General features: G+C 45.0%; 1 protein-coding gene across 4 annotated transcripts in view; it reads right to left on the bottom strand.

Moving 5' to 3' along the window:
- The window catches only part of CHCHD6 (coiled-coil-helix-coiled-coil-helix domain containing 6), a 195738-nt gene that overhangs the window by 80779 nt on the left and 89095 nt on the right, over positions 1-25864 (bottom strand). For 2 of the 4 annotated variants that reach the window (XM_090021702.1, XM_090021705.1), the window contains exons 7-8: positions 17765-17872; positions 13834-13969 (exon numbers count right to left, since the gene is read on the bottom strand). In XM_090021702.1, coding sequence (XP_089877828.1) covers positions 13834-13969; positions 17765-17872 — 244 coding nt within the window. Of the gene's footprint in view, positions 1-10221; positions 10347-13833; positions 13970-17764; positions 17873-25864 lie in introns of those variants that run through there. The other 2 variants (XM_090021704.1, XM_090021703.1) reach the window with 2 other exon arrangements.

The following is a 25864-nucleotide window of genomic DNA, read 5'->3' as shown; positions in this document are numbered from 1 at the left end:
AAACTGCACGGAGCAGTAGGTGGACTAAGGTCCACTGGGGACTGGAACCAGAAGGCCAGACTCGTTAACCCGATGACCCAAGTCTGCTTCCTAGGCAAACTGCAACCATCCCTTACTTCCTGCTAGTTACACTGAGTACCTGCGAGTGGGTTGAGAGGTCTTTAAAATGTACTTACAAAACACCACTTCGCAGCTGACAGGGGCAGAGGCAGAGGGAAACTCTCTGCTAGAAAGGACTAATCTCACTCAAATGCTAGTCTGGTTCTTCATTTCTCCATGTGACCAGGTTATGAAGGTTTCCCTGGTTCCCCCAACCCCTCCAATCATTGTCCTCATTCAGCAGCAAGCAGCGAAAACAAGCTATCAAAAGGAACTGACAACTGGTTGACAACTAGCCACAAATACCGCTGATCAGCAGGAAAAGGTGCTCAAACCAGCTAGAATTAGCAGCTGCTCTGGCTTCAGTTGGTCCCAAGTGCTCACGCTCCCCATGCATGACATATCTGACTGGACACCACGCAAAGGGGTGAAAGGAGAGATGACAGCTGTAGCCTTAAAAGCAGCAGATCTCTCTTCCTCACAAGTCTGGATGGTTGCTTGGACCCAATCGTACTGCCTCCCACCTCAGCTGAACAAGACAGACAAGTCTGGGGCTGCAGGGCCATTAACCTGCCTCGAACGGGTCACTCCCTCGATGTCAGCCTTTGCAGGATTGTCACCATCATTCAACAATCCCAAAGAGTAGTGGAAACAGCCCTGCCCTTCCTTTCCATACTTCTAAAATCCCAGAGACTTCTCAGGCCCCTTAGACTGTTCCACCATGCAGATTTGCAGCTATTCCTTGACTGGGAACAGGAAAAAAAATTCTTGTGGCCACATTCTTGCAGGGAATCAGAGGATAAAGCAGATGGCTCTTGTTTCTCCAGGAGGCACAAAGGCAAGCACTCAAGTGACACTCCACCCCAAACACAAAATTAAAGCAAATCCTCTGCTGCTGGAGAGTTTTGTTTCTGCCTCTCCAACAGCCAGAGGATGAAGCAAAAATCCTGCTGGAGACAAGAGGAGGATCCCAACAGAGCCACTCCAGAAACCACAGCTGCTCCCACCACTCCTCTTACCACCATAAAACTTTCCAGCAGAATTTACTACTACACAGAGAGAGCTGACCGCAAGTTCACAGGGAAGCCACAGACCTTCACTCATTCAGTAGATCCAGACAGTCCAGAGGGGGAACAAATTCTAGGGCTGGGTCTGTGGGGGGAGCTAGAAGACCCATCCACATTGAGGGAAAATCCACACCTAAAGCAGTGTGTTGCCCAGCACGCTTGTGCATGCAAGTTCTTGCTCTGCCCCATCCCCCTGAGGCCACTCTCTAGATGGCAGAGCTCCTCACCTACCAACAGCTGTTAGGGCTTTATACAAAATTAAACCAGAGCTCTACAAAGCCGTGCACTATCTCTGCTGACATTTCAATCTCTGCAAAGGAAGCTTCATGGCAGGCACCTTTTGCACTGTCAGACACTGGTGGGCCAGCTTGTTTTCTCAAGCAGAGCCCTTCACTGGTTCAAAGTGCCCAAGCTGGCAGCAGAGGATAGCAGGATGAAGGAGAGCCGGGATCGCAGCACACAAGTTCATCTTTTATTATTTCTCTCTTACTGCACTGGCCAAGCCTTTAATCCTCTGGTGCAGGAGACCTGCTGAGACATGTGTGTGACTGGAGAGGTTTTACAGGGTTTTATGGCCTTTTACTGTGGCAAATGTTAAGGCTGGGCAATACCACGCTCTGAGAGGTGCTACTCAAGTTCTCTCCCATTTCAATACTGCACTAGGCAGGATGCTCACAATCTCTGTTGGCCACTTCTGATAAAGTGAGTGCCAAGCATGAGCGTGAAGTACCTTTCCACTCCTACAGAAATTAGCAGCTGTATGACTTAGCAAGGATATGGTGGAGCCTAGGAGAGGGACATTAGGGGGTAGGGGGGAATACTGCCACTATGCATTCAAGCAAAGCTGGCTTGCCTTCTGATTTACCTTGTGAAGGTTAGTTGGTGAACATGATGAACATGGAGACACCACTGCTCCTCAAATCTCTTCTATAGCAGCCATATCACTCCAGCTCTTCTCTGCTCCTTCTCCAACCTACACTCATTCTGCAGTACCTACTGCTACTCCAGCCACCTAGGACTTCACAATTGTCACCATACTCTCCCTCCTTGAAAATGCAGAATTCTGACCCTCTTAATACAAAAGCCTAGGACCCAACTCGTTTCTCCAAAGGAAAATCCCTTTCAGCTGGTGGTAGTACAATGTCCAATATGTAGTTCTGCAGTTCTATTTTATCCCATGAAGGAGCTGCCATGCATAAATAAAAATGCAATGAACTGAAATGTAGCTTATCTCTTGCCCAGAATTGCTGGGTGATCTATACATTTACAAAAGCTGAAATGTGGAAAGCAGTAAGTAGTTAAGTAGACACCTCCTAAGGAGCTATGAATCACCTGAAGAAGAGGGTGAATCTCAGGTGAGGCTCGTTTCTAGTGGAGATGGCTGAAGGCAGTTATAAACAAGATAAAAATAATGGGGGGACAGTTCCAAATCACAAGCAGGAAACACCATGAAGGAAACAAAGCAATTTAAAATGCCTCCAACCAGCTGGTTTTGAATGGAGGAGATGCTGTCAGCATCTTGCTATTTGGAGCTTGCTTTTTATTCAGTTTGCTTATTTTCTCAGGATAGAATATTTAGAGATGCACATTGCTGAAAGGAAAGTTAGATGTCTCCTGGGACTACTACAGACACAAGTGTCTGTAACCTGTTAAAACACTGGCTCAAGTTTAACTGAAGGGTCACTGCCCTATGCCAGCTAAATGGTGCTGGTACGAAGTGGTGAATGGTTAGGGTTTACTCCAATTCCTAAGAGACAGGTGGGCTTACAATATAAAAGTCACCAGCACACTTGGGATCACATGCTGGCAGCCTGATAGGCCAAAAAAAACAAGTCTCCCTTTGCAAGCGGTGGTCCAACTCGGTCAGTGTTGAGGCACACTGTATGCACAACCACAAACTGAAAGCTGGAACCACTAAAACATGTGTTTTAACCTATTCACAGTTAGATGTCAGATCCCCCAAAAATCACCTGTCACCAGCACAAAATTAATTCTTTAAGGAGAGATGGAGATTAAGTCTCTACAGGTAAATCTCTGCACAGTTCCTAGCTACCTTATCCCATGATGGCTATTCTACTGGGATATTAAGTCTCTCTTAATAAATTATAATATTGACTACTGCTTCACAGAGTGGACTGAACCACGTAAACATCATTTCTCTGTTATGTGACCTACTGAAGTGGCCCAGGAGATGATCTGCTCAGAAAAATAACAAACCCAATCCTTGTGGACAGCAGTACGGGCTGATAAAACTGAATGGAATAAGATTCAAAGCCAGATGAGTAGAGGTAATAGGAAATGACAGAAAAATAAGCAGGCCGAGGGCAAGCAGACAGCTTGAAGGACAGAGGCAGAGAGGCAGACACTCTGTGGGGTGTAATTTGAACACTTAACAAATTAAAACAAGAATTTTCTGAGTACATTATTTTTAATGTATTCCTTCAATACATCCAGGGAGCCACCTGCTCCCAACGTGACTTTTATCTTCTACTCACCACACCTTATCAAGTTAATTCAGAGCAGGTTTTAGGTTCAGCCAGTCTCCTATTTACAGGGACATAGATTAAACACATTGTCAGAATAATTTTGCCTGAATCTCTGAGCACGTGCTCAGTTTTAACACGCTAGAGTTGTGCTTCTGTCCCTCTGAGGAAACCATTCATACATGCAATGCTGCAGCACCAAGATGCCTCAAACTGTATCACCGGTTGCCTTGTATTGCAAGGGCAAAGAGTTCAAATCCTTGCGTGCTGGCAGTTCTGCAAATAAATTCAACACATGCAAAAACCATTCTTTGAGAATCTTTCCCAAAAGGGTCTTTCAAAGGCTGGTAAGTATTACCCTGATTCTGTGGATGTTGAAACAGAGTAAATATCTCACCAGAAGGTTACAACAAGTCAGGAGCAGAGTAGATGCTGGTACTTACTCCAACTACTACTGCCTCTCCTGTCTTTTTGTATCAAGATCTGAAGCATTAAGGTTACTTTTGGTAGTCTGGGGAGGTTTAATTAGGAGGGATGGCATGAAACTGCTTAGGAAAATTACTTAGGCCACTTGCAGACGTTAAAAGCACCAAAAAAACCCTCCCACACTTTAAGCGGCAGCAGAGCATTACTTTGACCCAGCTCCGCAGTATCTGAAAACATCAGGTGCTTCAGTGGAGCTTTTTGGTGTTTTCAGCTAAAGCCGATTCAGTCAGCTATTAGCTAAAAGTACCAAACACGCCCCACTAAAACACCCAATCTTTACAGATGTCAGACAAGCCAAGTTGAAGGAATGTGATACCTCCTCTTGGTGTGCACAGGGCTCGGTGCAGGAACATTCTGAGTTTAAATTAAAGCACCACTTTGGGGGATTTTTTTTTTTTTTTTTTTTAACATCTGCAAGCACCCTTAGGTAGGCTCTCAGGAAATCTCTTAGCAAGGAAACTTTTAGATTGACAAAAAAAATCTCACAAAAGAGCAAAACGTACCATTGCTAGAGATATCTGCACTATGCAAAATGGGGAGAGAAAAAAATACCAGTATATAAAATTTTAAATCTGGTGAAATATGCAAAGTTGACAGTTCTGGAGATTCTGCAGGTAGACACCCTCCTTAAGGACAAAAAAGCAGCCCCTAGCCAACTTCTTCAAGCCCATCTACTCATAACTCTTCTTTCTCAGCCCTAATCTAAAAAGGACGACAAATGTCCACAGGGGACTCAGTCCTTCTGGTTCATTCAGTTCTTGGCCTCTCTTCCAGACTGCCCGCAAGGTTGCAATTACTGCAAGTTGTAATAGTCATGTTTGATGCAGATTCTTTTCCACTGGGTTAAGATCAAGCAGCTCTCAGAATAGCTACTTTCTAATATTTCCAAGCAGGTATGCATCCAAATTGCCTGATGAAAAGAACTAAAATCCTATTACTGAATCCTGAGGCATCTAGTCCATCCACAAGAAATATTTAAAAGTACAGAAAGCATTTGGAAGTAGGAATGGGGAAAGAGGAGAATATCCTGCAGGAAACAATTCTCCACTGACCTCCCAGACTTAGACCACCGAAGAATCTAATAGATTCCCAGCTTTTATAATTCAGTTGATAATTCAGAGCTTAAGCGGTGTAGATAACATTTTCCAAGTTAAAGCCAAGCCATGTTTTGGAACTTCTAGAGAAGAAAAAGCTATTTGAACATTGACTCTGTGTTTCTAATGTACAGTTGCTGCCAACTGCAATTTTGTGGATCTCTTTCTATATACTTTCAGCTTCCAAAACATGTCACTCCTCAAGTCAGGAAACAACTTTGCTGTTTCTTGGTCAGAATTTGTGGCTAAGAACTCTGATGTGTAGCATGCCAGACACAAGTCTACATGACCATAATGTCACAGAAAATCCATCACTGCAAACACCTATTCCCTTCTGCCCTTGCACAGCAGTTGCCCCAAACTGATATACCACTAAAAATATGGTATATATCCTATGGACGAAAGTACCCATTTGTAGCAGTTGCATCATGCAGCAAATATTCATTTCAGGCTTTAAGCCAGAATCAAAGAGATCCTAATTAGAGAGCTCTGTATATTCATCAACTTCTTACTGGGCGCATCTGCACGTGCTATTAATGCGAATGAATACATTCTGACGTAGTTTGCGCCAGAGTTTATTGATCTCAGGCACAGTGTTTACATGTGTGCCCAGGACTGCAGCACACTAAGCCAGGAGCAACCCCAGCTGGCAAAGGGTCTGGAGGGGTCAACCTGCAGCCCGGAGGGTCAGCCTGCCAACCAGGGGCTGCTCCAACCTGGCTCAACATGCTGTGGAGGATCTGGCTGGGCACAAGGATGCTCCAGTGCAGGGCTAGCCAGCAGGCAGCCCCACACTAAGGCACCCTTGTACTCCAACCAGCCGTATCAGTGTCTCGTGTGGGGCAGTGCACTAAACAACACCACTGCAGGATAGTATTTGTGTTTACAACTACTAATCTACAGTAGAGTTAATTAATTTGCTGTGGCCTAATCGGGCCGCATGTGAAGACTTTACTGCAGAGCTAATTAGGCAACTGCAGTAACTATCTTGTGTAAATGCACCCACTGGCTAGTAATTTACCAAAAAAAAAAAAAGAAAATCTTTCATGGGTTAGGATTAGAGTGAAAGCTCTCTCATATGAGCAGGCCTACCCACTTCTTACTTCTCATAAGTGTTTGGCCAAACTTTGGCTAAATTTATGATATTCCGCTTCAGATGCTTATTTTCAACTTTAGCCATTCGGAGCCTAACAGCACAGATGCAAGCCAGGTGGACAAGAAAGAGGTTCCTATATAGGCAGGCACCTGGGATCACCACTTGCGCCAAGAAAAATATCCAGAATGTGTTCAGCTTCTGTGGTGACAGCCCTTCACAAAAGTCAGTTTGGTACTGCCCAAATGCCACTTCAATTTGTTGGTATTCAGTAGACATGGGTGAATGATTCACAGCAAATAGTTTATTTCCACCAATTGATTTTTTTTTCTTGTTTGCAACTTGCCCATGAACAGCTTACAATTTTCTCAAATCCATTTGTTATCTGCCAAATCATTTTTACAAATAATTCTCAGTTTGCATATTTTCCTGAGCAATCTGTTACAAGCGTTCAGAATTAATTTTGGTTGGCTGCACTGGTGAAAAGGTATCTGGCTAGCACAGTTAGGCCTAAGTCAAGTGGTCTGGTTGCTGTTCCGTGATTGGATGTGGATCATTCTTACTGCCTGTCCACACTAGGGAAGCTTGCAACCTAGTGTTAACATTAGCTCTGCTAAGCTGATTTTCAAACCGTTAAAAGATACAGCGTAGACATGGTTTTAAATGCTGACAAGGCAGCCTGATCCATTTTTACTGAGCAGATTTCAAAACCGTCTGAGGAATGTGCATATTCATGCTGACTTTACTGGGGTGAAACAAGCTACAAGGTTAACGATTCAGGCCCTAAAACAATCTGTCCCAATGACACTACATGAAAACACCAAACATGTGAAGCACACATGTTTTTACAGAACAAAACGTGGAGTTGTCATGTCCTCACTCTTTCATGTCTCCCTCTTTCCCCAGCTAAGCATAAGATAAAAGAACACTTTAGGAGCGAGGGAAAAGGCTTGATGTAGAGTATGCACTGAGCTGCAGTGAAGGAAGACCTCTGGAGCACAGCCAAGCATAGGGAGGAGTTCTGAACCAATTTATATATGGTCTCTCATTTTCGTTAATGCCACCAAACTCCAGAAAGGTGGCACACTTGGGCTTTACACAGCACGTAGACTGCATAGAACAGACAGCAAAAAGCACTGCTCATACAGGCTGATCCGTATTGATGGTCTGCCAGGCTTGGGAACAAGGAGGGCATCGTGAAGTTCCGTGATACCGAACAAGTAAAGAACTTATGCCTCCAGCTTTGTAAATACTGTGTGCATGCAGCAGCCATTTCCATTTTAAGTAGGCCAGCATTTTACTCTGGGACATGCCTCATATATTAAGATGGCGGTTTATGTCCTTTCAGGCAGCTCTATATTTTCAGTTTATCCACTGATGATCTCTAGGGTATAAGAAAATCTTTTGCGTAGAGACTGACTAGAGATTCAGTGGAACCAGGAGCTTCTGCTTTGAGGTCTAAGCAGTAACCATTTCCAGCTCTTCATCCTTTATAATTAGAGACAAAATATGGATCATTTTCACCTTTGCAAATAATAGGCCAGGAGAACGCCTGGGTACAGTTAATCCAATGCTGTTCTCCTCTGTGTTTATGACTAAATAAACAGCAGCTGCTTGCAGCTTGCGGCCTCTCCACTGATTCCCTTGTGGGGGCCATTTATTGAGTCATAAACTCCTCTGATAGTGTTATCACCACAATGTTTGCACAAATAAAGGTTTGGGAGAGAAAGATTAAAAACAGAACTGATTTTACAGAGGAAGCAAGAAAAAAAAAAAAACTTTACAGATCCATTTGTTTCTGAATGAGGGCAAGGTGAGCAAAGGTAAGTACCAGAGGAGATGTGGCCAAGTGCTTTAAGTGTCAGGTATGAAACACAGACTTCTCTGAAACTACAGACTGGAATACAAACAGGAAAAAAAATTCCCTTTTGTCCTCTGACTTTCCTGAAGTAAACTGGCATGTCTCTCTCCTGAACTAAACTTTACAAACAGAGGGCTGCAATGCCCTGCAAGACTGCTAAAAAAGACCCTCACATGCCAGCACTCCTGGCCAACATTTTCCTCTTCCAACGCTATACGCTAGATTTAGACACATTCCATCCAGGAAGTCCTACCTGCATAAATAATTTCTAAAGCATTTTGCCCTCTTTCAAGACAGAAACAGCTATGTAGAAAGAATAAAAGTACCTTTAGGCTGTCAGAGGTGCTTGAAATGCAGTCCATGAGATTATTCAATGCATCCTAAAGCTGAATCTATTAAGAGAGAGGTCAAGCCTCTGAAGATGACAGTGCCCAGCATGCCATGCTCTACCTGGGTCCAAAATGTTTGACTGGAAATGCACCATCAAGATGGAACACTGTACAAAAGTCACCTTGGCAGGCTGCGCCTTCTCATTAGTGATAATGTGGGTCACTGCCCACAAATTAGAGGTAGTCCTCAGGCACAGGCAGGGTGCCCTGATGTATGTGTTAGACAGGATCTAAGCCTTCAGGAGAATGGCATGAAAAGTTATGTACAACAGATTATCCACAGAGGTCTCTGGCAAGCACAAAGAGGAACACACAGTTTACAAAGTTGTGTGAAGCCCAACTGCCTCGCTGAATTTCAGTGACCTGGAAGAACTACAGACTTCTCCAAGAGTTTGGTTATACTGGGAATTACTGCAAGTGATAAACCGCGGTGTGAATTTACAATTCACTGTTAAGTGTGCACTCAGACTGTCCACAGGGAAAGCTAGTGCACTGTAAATTCACACTCAAACTTACGGTGCATAACTTCCCTGTGTAGACAAGCCCTGAGACTTTTATAGGCCTATGCTTACATATGCAGAATCATAGCCTGCTTAGTGCTGTTCTGCATGTAGTGTAAAGACAGAGAAGGAAAGGAAAGGGTGAGGGAGAAATATGAACTTGCACAGCTATATGTAAACATTAGCTACAAAGAAAGATGGATGTGTGGCATGTTCCTACTGAATGACATTAGTGCGAGGCCTCAGCCGTTAGTATTGTGGCCAGGCCACAAGCTACAGACAAGCCAAAATGTCACAAGAGAAAGACAACAGTGGGACAGGAGCCCGAGGTACAGAATAACACCATTTGCAGGGACGGAGTCTTCTGTGAACACTGGAAGGAGGGAAAAGAGTACAATTCAATAAGCCTAAGAGCCAGAGGCTCACTCTTGGCTGTTATTATGCCATCACCAGGGGTCATGCCTTTTTCATATGGTGGCTGATGAGAGATTTCATCATATAAAATGCAGCTTATATAACAAATTGGGTAGAAAATCATCTAATTAACCAACTGAAACTGCAGGTGATATTTAGATACATCTCCTTCTGGGAAGCAGGGGAAGGGGAAATATTCAAAGAGAACTTCATCGAAAAGGGAAGCATAGAAGCAGTAAAATAGACCAGAGAGCTTGAAAAGTGGGAAAAGGGGAGGGAGGAAGGAGGTCTAAGTCAGGATGGTGCCCAGAGACTTGATAAAAATATAAAGGTTTTTTGCTGTTTGCTCACAAAGGCACGTATCTCTCTACCTGGGCTCCAAGAAACAAATTAACCAGATTTCCACTGCCCCCCTGTTGGTACGAGAGAAAACGTTGGGGGAAATAGCAGCATCGACTTTCAATTCTAATTGTCTACAAGCTGCAGTAGCTTCTGGGGAAACTTGCAGTCAATAAACTACAGACAATTTGAAGACACACAATGGGAGCTGCCCCTCCCACAGCTGGACCATTATCCCAGCTTTTATTGAGGTCTAAAAGCAGCAATTTTATGCTCTGCCTGAACATCTGCAGAGATATGAAAACAGACTCCTGCAAAAAAGACAGATGCCCCCAAATTAAACAGGAGACATCATGGTGACTAATGGAGAGTGGTTTGCTTGTACTTACTTACCTGCAAGTAAGTCCCAGCAGGCTCAGGATGCAACTGCTCCCATGATAGAGGTGTGCCAGGGCTTACTGGAGTCTGTGCTGTGCTCAGATTCTAGGCTTGGCATGAGGGGGCTGTCTACAGGAGAAAGACTGGTGGGGAATGAACAAGGGTGCACATTTACAGCATACATTACTTCACAGAAGTTTAGGGCTGGAAGGGACCTCATGAGATCATCCTTGGTGGACACCTGGTATATGCCAACTGCAAGGTAACTTACTCCAAATGGAGTAAGCGTCCCTAATTCAAAGACACCAAGAGTATATCTGCCAACACAGGATGGAGAGTAGCTAATGCACACCCTAGCTTAGGGCACACTCACCTTGCTGTATAGACAAGCCCTTAGATAGCATTCAATGGAGAATACACCAGAACTACCACACTTGTCCAGAAAAATATATAACGGTGAAGACTGTTGTCTGGGGTAAAGCTGTTGTAGAGGGACTTTCCTGTTACACTTCTGCACATCAACCTCTGCCTATTAGTTTCTTCCTTACTGGCCAATAAGGAGGAAAGAAGAGCCAAATGTTCCATGACCTGGCAGACCAGGGAGTTTCTGTGGCTTACTGACTACTCTGGCTAAAAGGGGAGATTCTCCCCTTCACTTCTGACATGATTTATGAGATGAACAGTATTCCTCTTCCTGCCAGCAAAAGACCCTCTGGGGACTCCTTTTCCTTGCACCCGCTTCATACTGAACACTATAGGGCCCAGGACACATTGCTGAATGCAAACTGTAGGTCACTGTGGCCCAGTCAACGCTGCTTCAGGGTCAGTGTCCGGAAGCCCCTGCTGCTGCCTCGTACTCCTCCCCACCAACCAGTTGCTTCAGCACAAGTCCAAACTTTAGACCTGCACAGAATATGTTGCCTTCTCCCCACAGCTCCTCAACACATAGCAGGTGTGTTGCGTACTCTGTGGGAGTCATCTCAGCCTTGCAGAAGTTAACTTTTACCTTGAATCTTCCAAGGGCTCACTGGGCCCAGCAAAGGCTTAGCACACAAGCACTTGCCAAAACAGGCTGAGTAAACAGGAGAGGCCAAGAAATTCTGAGCCTGTACCATTGTCTCCTTCCTGTCACCACCAAGGGAAATTCTCAGAAATTATTTTTGTTAAACGACATTTGATGAGCAGACCGATTATATTAAAACTTCACTGTATTCCGCACCAGGCCTCTGGTGAAAGGCACTAAAGAAAGCAAAATGTTAGCATGCGTGTGAACTGGGATCACCTGGACAGGACCAGCCTGGTGGGGGGTGCAGGTGAGGGGGGCCTCCAATGCCCTCCTGCATAGGAAAATTAGACAGTATAAGAATCAAGAGATTCCCCTCCTTCTTTCACGCATCTCTCCAGTTGAATCTAATGCATGTGCAGGAGAGCTTTAGGCTGGTGGCTATTTGGTACAAGATACTGATGAAGAAAAAAAAGCAGACCCACAGCCTTTTCTTCCTTGGTAATTTTGGGATACTCCTTCATGGCATGGTTACACAGTCGGTAAGTGAGGTAGTAAGTATTGGTTGTTCTGACCTGCTAAACTAGTGGACCTAATCACTGTTAGCAGGGTGACCTGTGGTGAGAGCCCCAGAAGCTGCTGTATTTCGTTGGGTGTTCTCTGACCCCTCTGATGTCTGCATCTAACCTCACAGCTCAGTTACCTGTGCAGAAGCTGCTCTCCCCTCAACACCCTAATATGTATAGAAAAGATTTTCTGCCACCTTACCGTTGCCCGCAGCAAATCAGAGCAATATGTGCTTCAGTACCCTGTCAGCAGCTCCTTCTAACAGATTTCCACAACACCTAGGGAAACTTTCCAGCAAGGTTCACTGTTCACATGAGTCTCTGGAAAACTAAAATAGCCCAGGTATTTGGTTTATAAAGCAAATACACGCCAAAAAAACACAACCAGCCTCCAAGTTAATAGGATCTTTCACTGCCCTCTGCTGTTACCAGTCATTCAGCTTCCAATTTACTCTTTAATAATGTCAGGCTGGGGCTCAGGGCTGGCAGCTTCCCAGCACCTTTCTCAGGCGGGTTGGAGCTGCAGCTTGCGAATATGCTGAAGTTTAATGCAATCTGTCTTCTTTGGTAATCACATTCCACCCGCACTGCTTGCAATAAAGATGTATTGGTAAATGCATTTGCTAAAGGTATACTCTGCTGAAAAGGCTACAAGCCTGATTTACAGGAGGCAAGGAGGGAAGCATTGGCTAGCGGAGACTGGCAAGAGATGCACCATGTTCCACACACAGCAACAGAGGGCCGGGATTGTGCAACAGCAGCACAGGCCCTGCTTTCCTTTAAAGCCGAGAAAGAAAAAGAAACCGTGCGCTCTGGGAGCTGGGGACTTTAAAGATATCAGAGAAAAGCCCTTTCCCTGGCAGCTTTAACCTTGCTGATTTGCAGACATACAAAGACCTTCTTTGTAAACAGGAAAGAAAAAAAAATTCCACCAGGACTTGCAACAACATTTGGTCTAATGTATCCTGACAATTTTCCCATCTCCTTCTGTTGGGGCTTCTTCTGGGAGCCGGCTGGCAGCTTGTTTCATGTTATACTTAAATCAGCCATGCAGCTTCTCTTCACAATGCTAATGCAAAGAAGAGAGGCTCTCTCCTCAAAAGGCCCAGCCTGTCCCTGTCACATTAAAGATCCCAAGAGAATCAACTCTGTTCCTGTTTCCTAAAACGCCCTATTCCTGCCCCCAACTCCACATCGCCACAACCAGGATGCCCTTCAAGGAACTGCTCAGTTAGAGAGGCTGGTCCTGTACCTGGAAGGACACTTGAACATACTATATTCCACCCAGCAGAGTTCACACTTCTGTCTTTCCCTTTCCCTCGCGTTCAGGAAATCTCATGGGCACCTTATGTCGTACCCAATGCCGTTTCCGAGACTATTCTCACACTGCAAAGTGTGAATTTCCACTGGAAGCTGGTCCGCAGTGTCCCTTTCCCCCTGCTCTCTTGATTTTGTTTCAGTAATAACAAGCTAATCCTTGCAAGCTGCTGGGCAACTACAATTTATTCAATAGAAGCTCCAAATGGCATGACTTTCAGAAGGGCTGCTAATTCCACAAGAGGAAACATCTTGGCCAATTACAGAAGAGTGCTTTAAACAGCAACAGTAGGCAGCTAGCCCCTATTTTGTAATTTTGGGAGGCTGTCCTGGGGGGTAGACATATATCCACCTGGGTCATTCAAAAACAAAAGTGTCATGGTTGGAAAAATGACTTTGCCACCCAAAAGCTGCACTTACAAACTTCCAGAATCAGAAGAAAAATTGAGAGCTTTGGGGAAAGATGCATGAGAATTCTAGCAGAAACCCAGGAGGACATGATGCTTAGGTGCCCAGTCAAAGCAGAGCACCAAAATATGGTACCAGGTGGAGCTGTCCAATGGAACAGTTCTACAACATCTGTGGAGGCACAAGGAAGAGCTTAGGGCTCTGCATCAAAACACTCATGAGGTCCCATGGGCCACACTGCTTTCAGAAGCCACAGCAAATTGGAGAAAAACCTCCCACAAGGAAATGCCATGCAGCAAGACCAGCCGGGTGTGGCGGAGATGAGGTCACCGTTACCTTCCGAGCTGCACTGACGCAGCGCTGGTACTCTTTGGCCAGCTCCGAGCACTTCAGTACTTCATGTTTGTTTGCTTGGTAGCACTTCAAGATCTCCGACTGCAACCCAGCACAGACAGGTTCAGTGTTCCTTTGCCTATGTGGGAACAACAAGAACATGACATTGTGGATGGTAATCATTGCACGTTCCAGCAACTCTACCAATTCCCCAACAGGTGCTAATGCCTGCCCCAGACCCCCTCCTCCCCAACAAAAGTTTTCACAAAGCCAGTTAATGAATGGGAACATTAACCACAAACGTAACAATACCATGGACAGCGCCCTTCAGCTGAAAAGTTCAAAGCATTCAGCAAACGTGAGGCTTACAACCAACCCACCTTTGAGGTTAGGAAGTGTTAGCCCCTTTATATGAGGGAAAGAGACACAGAGAAGTTAAATGTCTGCCCAAGTTGCACTGGGAATCTTGGGCAGAGCAGGAGGTAGAACCAGCAACCTCAGACAACCCAAGGAAAGAACCTTTAATAATCTGAAAAGCGTCTACTGCCCTGTGGAACTGGCCACCTTACTCTCCAGTAAGTTAACAGTGGTTAAACGCTTGCAAAGGGCACCATGATTCTCAGTGATGAGAGAAAAGTAGACAATTTCTAGGCTTACTTGGCTCTTAGCCAACAGCCATTTATCCATAAACTTAGCAGCAGGAATACCAACAACAGGGAAGGCCATGCTAAAATATCACCAGCAACAGCAGCTCTAACATACTAAACAGAGTGTGATTAGCTACAGTCAGGCAAACACCAAGGGAAGGAACTGGCAATAGCTGCCAGGCCACACTTTAGAGGAGAGACAAACCTTTCACAGCCCAGTCTCAGATGCAACCTTTCACAGCACAAAGCCATTCCCCTTCCCTACAATTTCCTGCATTGCTACACAGGTCTGATGCTCAAATCGGAGCACCTCTCTTCTTCCCAGGGTGCTTTGATGCTACAGACAAGCTGTACCACATGTGATGACATCATATTTGTTTCCACAGCAACAAAAACAGTGTCACCAATGCAGCATTATGACTTTCTCCACATAAGGCAGGGAGACAGCACATCTCTGCATAGCTGAGCCATGCTTTGAGAGTGCTGTCTCCAACTGGGCAAAACACGCTAAAAACTGGGCATTCTTGGAAGTTTTTGATCATAGCCAGGATCTCTGAAAGCTCTGGAGGACAGGGGGAGAATTCAGACTACACAAATGTTTGGTTTCTTTGGGGTTTTTTTGGTTTTTTTTTTTTTAGGATGAGCATGTGTGTGAAGGAGGCAGGGTACAATGAGCACAAAACATTCTGTCCTCTCAAAGTCAAAGACCTGGCTGCTTCTCTGAGAGAACATTACCAGGACATGCTCCAGCAAGTGCTCTTTCAGCCCTGATCACAACCACCAAGTCTCAGGGGCAAAGCTCCAGCATTTATCAGGAACAACATGCCTCACATACCAGCCACAGCAGAAAGTGAGCAGCAACATTGCTGGCTGAATCAGTCACAGTCAATGACTTTAGGGTCTCCCTCTCTCCTCAAATCACTAGAATCTTTAAAAGGAAAAAGTACGGGTATATTCCATGCAAGATCCTCAAAGGAGGGAGGGTATTAGTTATTGTTCTATAGACTATGGAACACCCGTTCTCAAAAGTTTTAAAAGCCTTCAAAGACTGGAATGGAAGAAGACTTGCAGGGAGCTTCAGAAACTCATAAGATTGGCATTTTGTTCCATCACTGAAATTTTAATATCATTCTAATCAACTCCATGAGACCTTGGAAACAATACCGGGTTTGGAAATACCACCAAATCCCTCAATTCATTGGAAAAGTTAAGACTTTTTAAATTGGGTTTTTAACTCAGCATGTTAAACTAACATGTATTTTGCAACTCATGCAATAGGCAGGAAAGGAGATAGATCTAACAGGCTACAAAAATCATTAGCTTAGACTCATCTGAGCTGAATAGTGGGCTAGCAGTTGTAGCCTCGTAGGACAGTGTTTGGGTTTTACTTTGCCACTCTAAAAATGGAGGGCCAGCAAGTCCTTAACTGCTGGCTCCTTTCTTGTACCTTTTTTGGCACCTGTCATCACAGAAGATGATTAACAGAAAGACAGGACAAGGTTGATAGTTCAAACTGTACAGCAGGATTGGCACCTTCTGGCCCACGATGTGCCAGGGGACTCAGAAAATGCATCAGAAAGTTAAGTTATAGCCAGAAGCTGTTACGGGAACTGCCAATGCCTTTCCCCTTGAAGCACCAGCAGGCCAATGTGTGTGAAGTGGCAGACACCAAAAAGGTAAAGGAACTGATAATGCAGCTATCTGCCACCACATGACAGAAAGCCTCAAGAGATGGGAGCTTGCCCAGCAACTGCCTTCCAGCCAGAGTCACAATAAGCCTTTTACTCTAGCTTCGGTAAGTTAACACTGCTTCAAAATGAAAACATGGCCCTCATCTACACTCAAGGCTGCATCAATTTAACTAAACAGGTTCATATTGATAATTGACTTTGCATTATATTGATTTAGTTTAAGTTGATTATCAATATAACACAATCTTAAACCAATTTACAAGCATTTTCACAAGCAAACTGCGCCGACTTAATTAAAATTGGTTTCTAAACCTATTTAAGTAAATCAGTGCAGCTGGCATTTAGGCCGGGACATGGCTGTCATTTTAAAGGGTCTCTCCTCTCTTAGGAAGGTGACAGAAAGCTTAATTTTAATGAGTGTAACACCTGATCTCATAATATCTTCCCAAGTTTGCAGAGGGACTGAAACCATAGTTTGGATTGGCGTGGACTCTCCCATCCATCAGGTGCCCACAGATAATTAAGGAACAGGATAATTAACATTTCACTACTGATCAAAGCAGGTCTGGAAGGAGAGTGACAATCATAGATCTGAACCAGTTACTTTGAGTAAAGATTCATTGAGGGCTCACACGCTGGATGTGCCTTGGAGGTCCCTCTATCCCACGCCCCTTACATCTAGGGGAGCTGTGACTGGAGTGGAAATACACAGCCCAGCCCAGACAACTGAGCTTCAAATTGTTGCACCACACTAATTTTTTCAAACTTAAGCTTTGCGTGAAGCCCACCTACGCACCCCCACCCCAACCACAGGAGCTACCCTGTCATGTCTAACTACCCTACTACTCTATCACTGGCCCTGCTCATGGGTGAGTCTGAACCTCAGGAAGAGGGAGTCAAGCTTATGGCACCTACTGGCATCCTACTGCAAGCATCTCTGTAACCCAATGCAAGAGGTCTTTGAAGAAGTTGGAGCTTGGGTTAAGGGCTATCCTTGGACAAATGTCTGCTCCCTCTGGCCTGAGCTTATTTGCTGTACTCAACTTCTCTGAGAAGGGTTGTGGTCTCATCATCACCTCTCTGGCTGGGTTGCTCTTGGTGAGTCACATTCAAGAACGGTGTAGTCAGGGGGAGGGGAAAGCGGAAGGGATAGAGGACATCTAGGACTTTGACAAAAAGTTCACAGGCTTCTTGTGCTTTTAAAAAGAAAAGATATTTTTTCTTTAAAAAAAAAAAAATCTGCATGTGTCCCAGAGAAATCTAGGCTGTTCACCCTTGTTTAGCCTCTTGTGTTGCAATTCTCACCAGCATTACTGAAACCAATAAGTACAACTCATCTACAGAGACTAAACAGGGACAGGTGGGAAAGGGCTTGGGCAACACCCTTGGAGAGGGAAGCATGAGGTTCAGACAATACATCAGGAAGAGAAACAGGAGCCAAAATGGGGGAGGCTAAACCAATAACAGGTACTCATTCCCCATTCCCTCAGTTTATGGGGCAAAGGGTAAGTCAACAGGTGGGAAAAAAAAAAGAATACTAGAAATAAACACACACTTGTTAGCAATGCCTCTCTCCGCGGACTGGGGGGAACAAACCTTTGCTTCTCTGCTGTCCAATGGGAAGGAAGGCTGTGCACGCATGAAATCCAGGATTTCAGTTCCTCCTCTCCCCCTCCCACTGAGTAAGCTAAATCAGGCTTTTGTCTGGAAAAAAGGGAGAGGTTTTCTTAAATGAAACAAAGGGTACCTTTCTCTCTGCCGTCCCTTGAGGTAAGCATGAAGCGAGAGCTATCTCGCTGCATTTTGACACACAGAGTTACCAAATCCTCTCTATCTCCGTGTATTCCCTTTACTTTATTTAATAAATGAAATCTCATCAACTTATCCTTCTTCTATTATCATTGCTGACATCAATCTGATAATATTGGCTTGGCGTGGAATCGTGCTATTATATGTCCTCTTGATATTTAATTTAAGAGAAACGTCTGCAGTGGGGTGAATATGTGAAGCAAGCTTTTTATTACTGGCAGCAGTAAGGACGCTGGGAGTGAATTAGACATTCATCTTAGTCAGGGCCAATCTAATAGCTCAGAAGAGGTTTTCTCCTTAACCCTCTCCTACCTGGTTAGCAGTGGCAGGTAACAGCTGCTCCAGTCAACGGTGGCGTTCATTTATCTTGGCAAATTCCTTTTTGTGTGGATATAAAGCTACTGAAGAAGTGTCAAGCATCTGGGAGGTTAAAGCAAGGTGCTGAGTGAATTTCCACCATAAATTCTGGGTTAGTAAATGAATGCTGGACTGAATGTCTATTGATTAATCAAGCAGTAACACTGCACCTTCCCCAGCTTGCACGCTCACAGAAAACCAGCTCTTGCAGGGACAATTTAATGGCAAGATCCTTGGGGCTCCTGACCCCATGAGCAGAGATGCCCAGATGCAGAAAACAGCAGAGCAATGGGCTACAGCAAAGCACTGACTGCTGCTTTGGATGAAGATTACTGATTGAGGAGTTGGAGGTGCAGGTGGAAATCACCCCCCGGATCTGGAGAAGAAAACCTGATCTCAAGGATGAGCTAGAGCAGGAGTGGGCAAAATGCGGCCCACCAGGCCATTCTGTCCAGCCCGCGCGGCCCCTCAGAAATTTAGCATATAAATACTCATCTGCCCCTGGCTGCCTGTCAAGCGGGCCTCAATGGCTTGCCAAAACTCAGTAAGAAGCCCTCCGCCCAAAATAATTGCCCGCCCCAGGGCTAGAGAGGAAAGGAAAAGCCTGTGAGGTCACCAGACGTCTGAAGAGTGGGAGGGGGGATTTTCCGGTTACTTTGGGGTACAGAGAATTCTGGAGAATTTAAGCCCCATTTAAATTTGAACTTAGGAAAAAAATAGAGCTGTAAATGCTGCAGTTACTAAGCCAATGATGGGGGGAAAAAAGATTCTGTTTGAAAGACTGGTGTAAAAAATGGCCACTACATCTAGCCAGCCAGTCAGCCAAGGGAGGCCAGTATAGTCCCTGTCCAAACTGTATGTGTGTGCGCACACACCCATCAAAATCTTCCTCAGACTTACAAGCTTTTAAACTTTTGTTTAAGACCCTGCCTTCCTCTTTCTTAGATAGAGCTCCCAATGCTGGACATCAATTTAAATAAGAACTGTGGACTTTCCTTTTCTCCCATCCTGAAAATGCCCCAAATTATCTATACACATAAAAAAAAAAAAAATATTCTGCTATTTTTTCCTGCAACTGAAATGCACTAACCAGGTGGAGAGACAGTAGTAACACTTTAGGGGGTAGCAGACCTTTAGACCAGTAAAGAGGAGAAATGTCCTACTGGTTATATACACCAAGCAAAGCCGTCAATTGTTACAGCGCCCCTAGACATAGTCAAAAGGTGTCACCACAAGTTAAGCAGCTGCTTCATTTACTTTGAGGGGGAAATATTCACACTGGATTTTATCCTGCACTTGAAGATGAGTTTGGGATAAAGACCAAAGGGATCTAGAGGACATTGAAATGCATCTACTCAGGCAGTGCCTTGGATGAAGTTTGCGCATAAAGTGTTGTGACAGCAGCTATCTCGGATAGTTGCAGCAGTCCTGGTAAAGCAGCATGGGGACTTTACCAGTCTTGGTAAAGCAGCACAGTGGGGTGCAAAACCTTAGAGAATAATCGGGTGGACAGCTAGGGCTGAATCCATGCTGCTGTGGCTTGACGGCTTTAAAATGACCTAACTTGGTATACCAATGCTACAATACAGCCACAGCTCTGCCTTCAGCAGAGACCCTCCACAGCAGCAGGAAGGAGACAGGTTGGGCTGAGCTGCACTGGTGACTTGTATAACAGCTGAAGAGGGTGTTTGGGCATACAGGGTACAATATAGGTTTTGTTTTGTTTTGTTTTGTTTTTAGAGTAAGCACATTAGTGCTTTGGTCTCGCACTGCAGTGTTGCTTTACAGTATTGCACAAAACCCCATAAGTGGCTAACTGACCTGGAAAACTGCATTCTCCCTTTGGTGCTACTTGCCTGTCACTAATGGCTTCTCTTTAACACGTCAGGAAAAAAAATTTCTGGAGGGATACACCACACAGTATATAGAAAGAGTCCATCTGTCCTGATTCTTGTATCTTTGACATTTACAGCAGAAAATTAAAGACAACTCTAGTTATTTCATTCAGAAATAAACTCGTCACCACAGAGAAAGCAGCTGAGGAAGCTAATTTCCAGTGGCCTTTTGCATCTGAATGCAGCAACAGCCAGCCCCGTAACCTCTCCACTGCCTCTGGAATTACCTGCCCCAGACTGTCAGTTCAGTAACATGGCTAGAATTAAAAGGGAGAAAACTGAGGGGAAGATTTAATTGGTCCTCTCCCTCTAATTTTGAGAATTCAGCATTATACTTACCCTTACTAAGATGACCTAACCAAATCGCATGCCTTGGCACCAACATGGAATCACCTATGTGATACTGGTATTAGAACTAAAAAAATTCCTGCTTATCCTCACATGTTCATGAACATTACTTCATGGGGCTCCTCCCTCAAAGCATCAAGCTTGGACAGTCTTACAGATGACTGGGATACAAGGCTGGAGAGAACCACAGCCCAATCTGCTATGACATATACAATGTTGCATCATCAAACAGCTGCTACATCCCACCCCAAAGACCACTGCATTTCAGCAGCAGGTGAAGGTATTCTTACCCACGCCACAGAATTATTTACTTAATTAGCATTTGTAAAGCCCTTTGAACTTTGGAGGACTGGATGATCCTGTACAAGCACTAAGTAATATACTTCCAATTTCAAATCTTACTGTGATTACAAGGTGCAAGCCAAACAGCCAATCTCCACAGCAAATCGTGTGTGCTCAGATGAACTCTGCCCTTTCTACTTGAGATCCTGCTCTTCCTCCCCTCCCTATCACAACAGGAGTCATTCTGAAGTCTAGAGCATTTAAAACCTGGCTACTAAGAACAAAAAGTCAACAGAAATGTCTAAACATCATGACAAACTGTCAGCATAAAATCTGTCAGCCCCACGTTATGGTCACGGAAACCCATCAACCAAGAAGGTCTATTCTGCCACACAGATCTCTGAAGGCACAAAATGGCATTGCCCAACAAGAGGGCACCTGAAGTTAAAAAGAGCAGAAATGCAATGAAGAGTCTGTCATTAAATACCCAAGAATATCTGGTCCATTTACATAGCTTTAAACCACATAGTTCTAGAACGGATTATTTCAAAGGGGAAAGGAGAAGTTTATTCTCCTAGTTTTACAGATGCTAAAACTGACGGTGATAAAGTTAAGCAATTTGCTTGAGATGCAGGAGTCAGTGACAGAACTGGGATTTCTCTGTAGAGATGGATGGCATGGTCCTACATCAACCGGCCTCCTGTCTTCTTCTCTTGACCACACTCCACGCAAGCGGCTTGCCATTCCCCGTTTCATCACTGGATGCCCCTGGACAGCTCTGACGGTAGCTGCTTCTGTTTTGGTCACATGCATTCAGAGCAACTCCAGTAATGTCTACAGCCTGGCAGGTGGCAAGTGGCATGGTGCAACAGAAAAAAGACTTTTTCGGCAGACAGGCAATTCCAATGTACATTTGGACAAATTCTTCACTGGTTATAATGGTAGGCACTCTGCCAGTTTTGAAAAGGAAAGGAAAATTACAGCCTGTTTCATGCCTTGCCAGGAGATATAAAAGTTAACAGAACCAGCTCTCCTGCCTACGAACACTGCACACCATTTCTTTCAAAAATGCCACGCTCCTGAGGTTGACTAGCAAAGATGAAGAGTCTAAAGTTAGCAACAAAATGGCCTCTGGAAGCCAAAAAGGAATGAGTCAGACCCCCATTGCTGGAAGGAGCTCTCTGAATCAGAAGAAGCTGGCTGAGCTCCCACAAGGCAGAAAAGCAATATAGCAAAAGCAGTAACCGCCTCCAAAATAAAACACAGCCCTACAAGTGACCTGAGCAGGGAGATTTTTTAAAGAAGAAGATAAACAACAACATTTAAAACCTGGTTAACATCGCAGTTTAGGAATGGACTACATGCAGCTTGCCACACCCATGGTATTATTGGCCCTTGGAGTGTGAGGGTTGCAGTGATCCAAGCTGCAGTGCTTTGGGTAATAGCTAACTACTGGGAGACTGCTAGACTGGTAGGTGCATTTGGAAATTACAACACAAAAAGCTAAAAGATGGTTTTAAAAAAAACCCCAAAAACAAAGACAACCACACTTATTTATTACACCTGCAAAACAAGTTAGGAAGGTTCATTATGTTTCACCTACAGAAAAAGCTTGTACTACCATCAGCCTGCCACAGAGATGCCTGTGGCAGAAAGCCACCTTTGTTTCTCCCCAAAATCTCTGCTCTGTGACAATGTGATTAGGATGAGTCCAGCAGAGGAGACACACCTTTACCCTATCTCTTTAGGTAACCTGAGCTGGCTACATTCCTGAGGGAGGGGGGAAACCTGCTCCTTCTGCCTACGTGACTGGTATCACCTACCTGGGTGAGGGGCTTCTACCTGGTAGGCTAGAGTCTGCCCGGCAACTAGTGATGTATTTCAAATTGGTTGGCCAAAAGCCAACAGGTGCTGGCCTCCATTAGACCAGGTGAATGAGGTCATAGGGCTATATAAGTTAAGACTGCCCAGGAGGAGGAGGGGGGCAGCAGCCATGTGGGGGACTCAGACTTAGGAGCTTTACCATCAGAAACTGGCTCTCTCCCCCATAGCTCATGAGCTGGGAACGGCCTGCCTCCAGAGGGAATCTCCAACAGCCTCAGGATGATGCTTGTGAGTAGGCTATTCGAGATCTGGTTAGATATCTAGCTGGCAGTAACTCAGATACGTGATCAAAAGGCTACCTCAGCCAGACTGTTTTGCTCTAGGAGATTTCTGTGATATTGCTCTATCTTGTACCCTATTTTCACCCTATCCCTGTAATCAATACAGTTCTCCTTTGGGACCAATGTAGGAGACTTACTGAGGGGTGGGCCTAAATTATGCCTAAGAGGCCCCTTATGTCTGTGGACTAAGGGAGATTTTTCTTTTTGACCCCCGACTTGGGGAAGTGCCCCAAGTGCCTGTACTGGGTCAAGTACCCGTAGGACTATCAGGCCTGTGTTTCCCTGAGGACACAGGGCTGAGAGAGTCCCTTCTCAGGGTGGTGGCAGCACACGTTACCCCCAGACTAGCGAGCGTGCTCCAGGAAGGGGGACAGCCAGATGCGAGGCGCCCCTAGGGAGGCACTCGGAGCCTGGAAGGTGGTCGGGTGCAGTGAGGTGGGTGGCTCAACGCAGGAGCGCCCCTACTGACCCACTACAATGCCGTTCTTGTAAAGCTACCCCCACCGTTAAGTGTTCAAGCAGTACTTTTCACCCTGAAGGGCCATGAGGTATTTTACTAGCCCTCTAGAGTAAAAGGTACCCCCCAAATGGCATGCAGATGCTTCCAGGGTGGGCAGCACAGCTAACAGCTACACTGGTATGTTCACAGGACGCTAGAAGAACATTGTCTACTGAAGCTGCAGAAGAAAATTTATGGAGGTAGAACGCAGCTGTACCAATTAAAATTCAGGTTGGATTCTGGAGCTTATTAAAAGAATCCATAGCACCATTTTCAAGCAGCAACAACTTCAGTTTTATATCTCATGTAAATTATGTCTTCAGCACCACAGCATCTCCTTGCACGACACTGGGCAATTTGTTCAGCACTGACCCAGCAGGAAGAGCATCAGCACCAAACACCTACTCCTTTAAGTGCCGGTAATGCTACTGTTGCAGGAGAAATGCAAAGCTTCATACCTTGGTCTTGGCAAGCAGCAGAGCCCCGAGATGCCTTTAAAGAATCCAAGAGATTCTTGTAAAAATAACACGGTCGACAGTTTTTAATTCAGAGAAGAGCATATGCTTTGAAACAGACACCAAAGGCATCTCTCAAAAGTTAAAAGGGACCAATGACGACTTCAGGCTCTTTCTCCTTCGGCTGCTAGTGACAGAGCAAGTTCCAGCCATATGAGCAAGCTGCTGAGAAGTTCTCTCTAAGGAAAGAGCACTTAGACCACCCCGGACACACTAAGAAGGTCTGTCAAACTAGTGTGGGCCTGTGGCTGAAAACATGCCTCAGGCAGGCAGGAAAGGCTTTCAGGACCCCTGGAAGTTGCAGCAGATAAATATTGGTTCACACTTCCCATCTCCAGGGGGCCTAGGTGAGGTTACAATCCCAAGGTTTCAGTCTCAATGGGGCCCAGAGGACTTCAAACCAAGTGCAGCAGAAGAATATTGGTTGTACTAGGGTTTATCTGGAAAAAAAAAAAATCTAATTCTATAATGGATGATGAATGTGTGATGCTCGCTGGACTAGGATGCTCCAAAGCTATGAAAGGAAAGTTGCTGCCTGACTAAGTGCCTCTTATCTGCCAAGAACACCTAGCCGCATTGGCACTGATCTCTGGAGACAAAATGGAAGGCTGTCTCTAGGGACAGCGCCACCAGAAGTTGTGTACAGATATTGTGCTGTACCCATTATCTCCTAAAAGAATGGGATTCAGTGGGCTTACAGTGAAGTATTAGCTCTGACCTTCAGTCCATCAGTACTTGCCCCCTCACGTTCTCTTTAGTACTACTGACATTGTTCCCTCCCATCACCCCACCCTTGCTCCAAGGGACAAATCTGACTTTCAGTAATAAATATAAGCATCTCTCACAGAGCATATAATTCAGAAGCATGAATACAATTACTGTTCAAAATAGCAACAGTGCCCTTGAAATCAGTTGTTACTGAATTAATGACCAGATTGTTAGGAGTGTTACCTCAGCTTTGCCTCGGGCTGCTAATTAGCAAACAAGTCATTAATTCACTTGTAACAAGTGGTTTCTCAGGCATTATTGCTTCTGACATCTTTAATTCACCACTCTTTTTTGGAAAGCTTCTCCCGATAACCTGGGCTTCAAAACTCAACTCCTTGCAGCCACCCCCAGCACAGGACATGTGCAGAAAGCCAACTACAGGCATTTACTGTAGGCCAAATGGATGTCATGAATCAATATTCAGAGCAGCTTCCCAAAGGAGGGAAACGAAGGCTGAAGAAGTTCCTCACTTCACAGCAGATGAGTAACCTCCACCCAGATGAGTTCTGAAATACCCTGAAACCTGACGAGCTCTTGCTCCTGCCCAATTGCTTTCTCACCGCATAATCCCCAAACCAAGCGTGACAGTGCTCTGGTTCCATTTTCACTTCTGTTCTTTATGATGAAGTGCCTGTGCCTTCCTGAAAACTTGATCTGCCAGCCAGACATATGTAACTGCATTGGAAACTATCATCTGCAGTTCCCTTTTAACTTTAGCTTTCAGAGGTACAGAGATGTACCCCGATCAGAGTCTACTCTGCCAATGTCCCTTAGTCCATCAATCTAGGGGTTTCAAAATGCTACTTGGAGGCAGAACAGCTAAACAACTTCCATATTAATGCCAATACAAAAGCCCTTATGCACTTCGTGAAGGTCTTGACACCTCCTCCCTATATGGACCCAATCATCAGTAGTGTAACCTAGTGGTTAGGCCACTGGGGGAGTGCAGGCACCAAATCACAAGGGTATATGAATCAGAAACCAAATCCAGTCTGAGTCAAGGCTCAGAATCAAAAGCCAGTGCCAAGGTCAGTATGAGCCAAAGTCAGAACTGAAGT

Source organism: Crocodylus siamensis, chromosome 11, assembly GCF_052110815.1.
Source record: "Crocodylus siamensis isolate JL-2025a chromosome 11, ASM5211081v1, whole genome shotgun sequence".
NCBI lineage: Eukaryota > Metazoa > Chordata > Crocodylia > Crocodylidae > Crocodylus > Crocodylus siamensis.
This window is presented reverse-complemented; position numbering and strand designations above follow the sequence as displayed.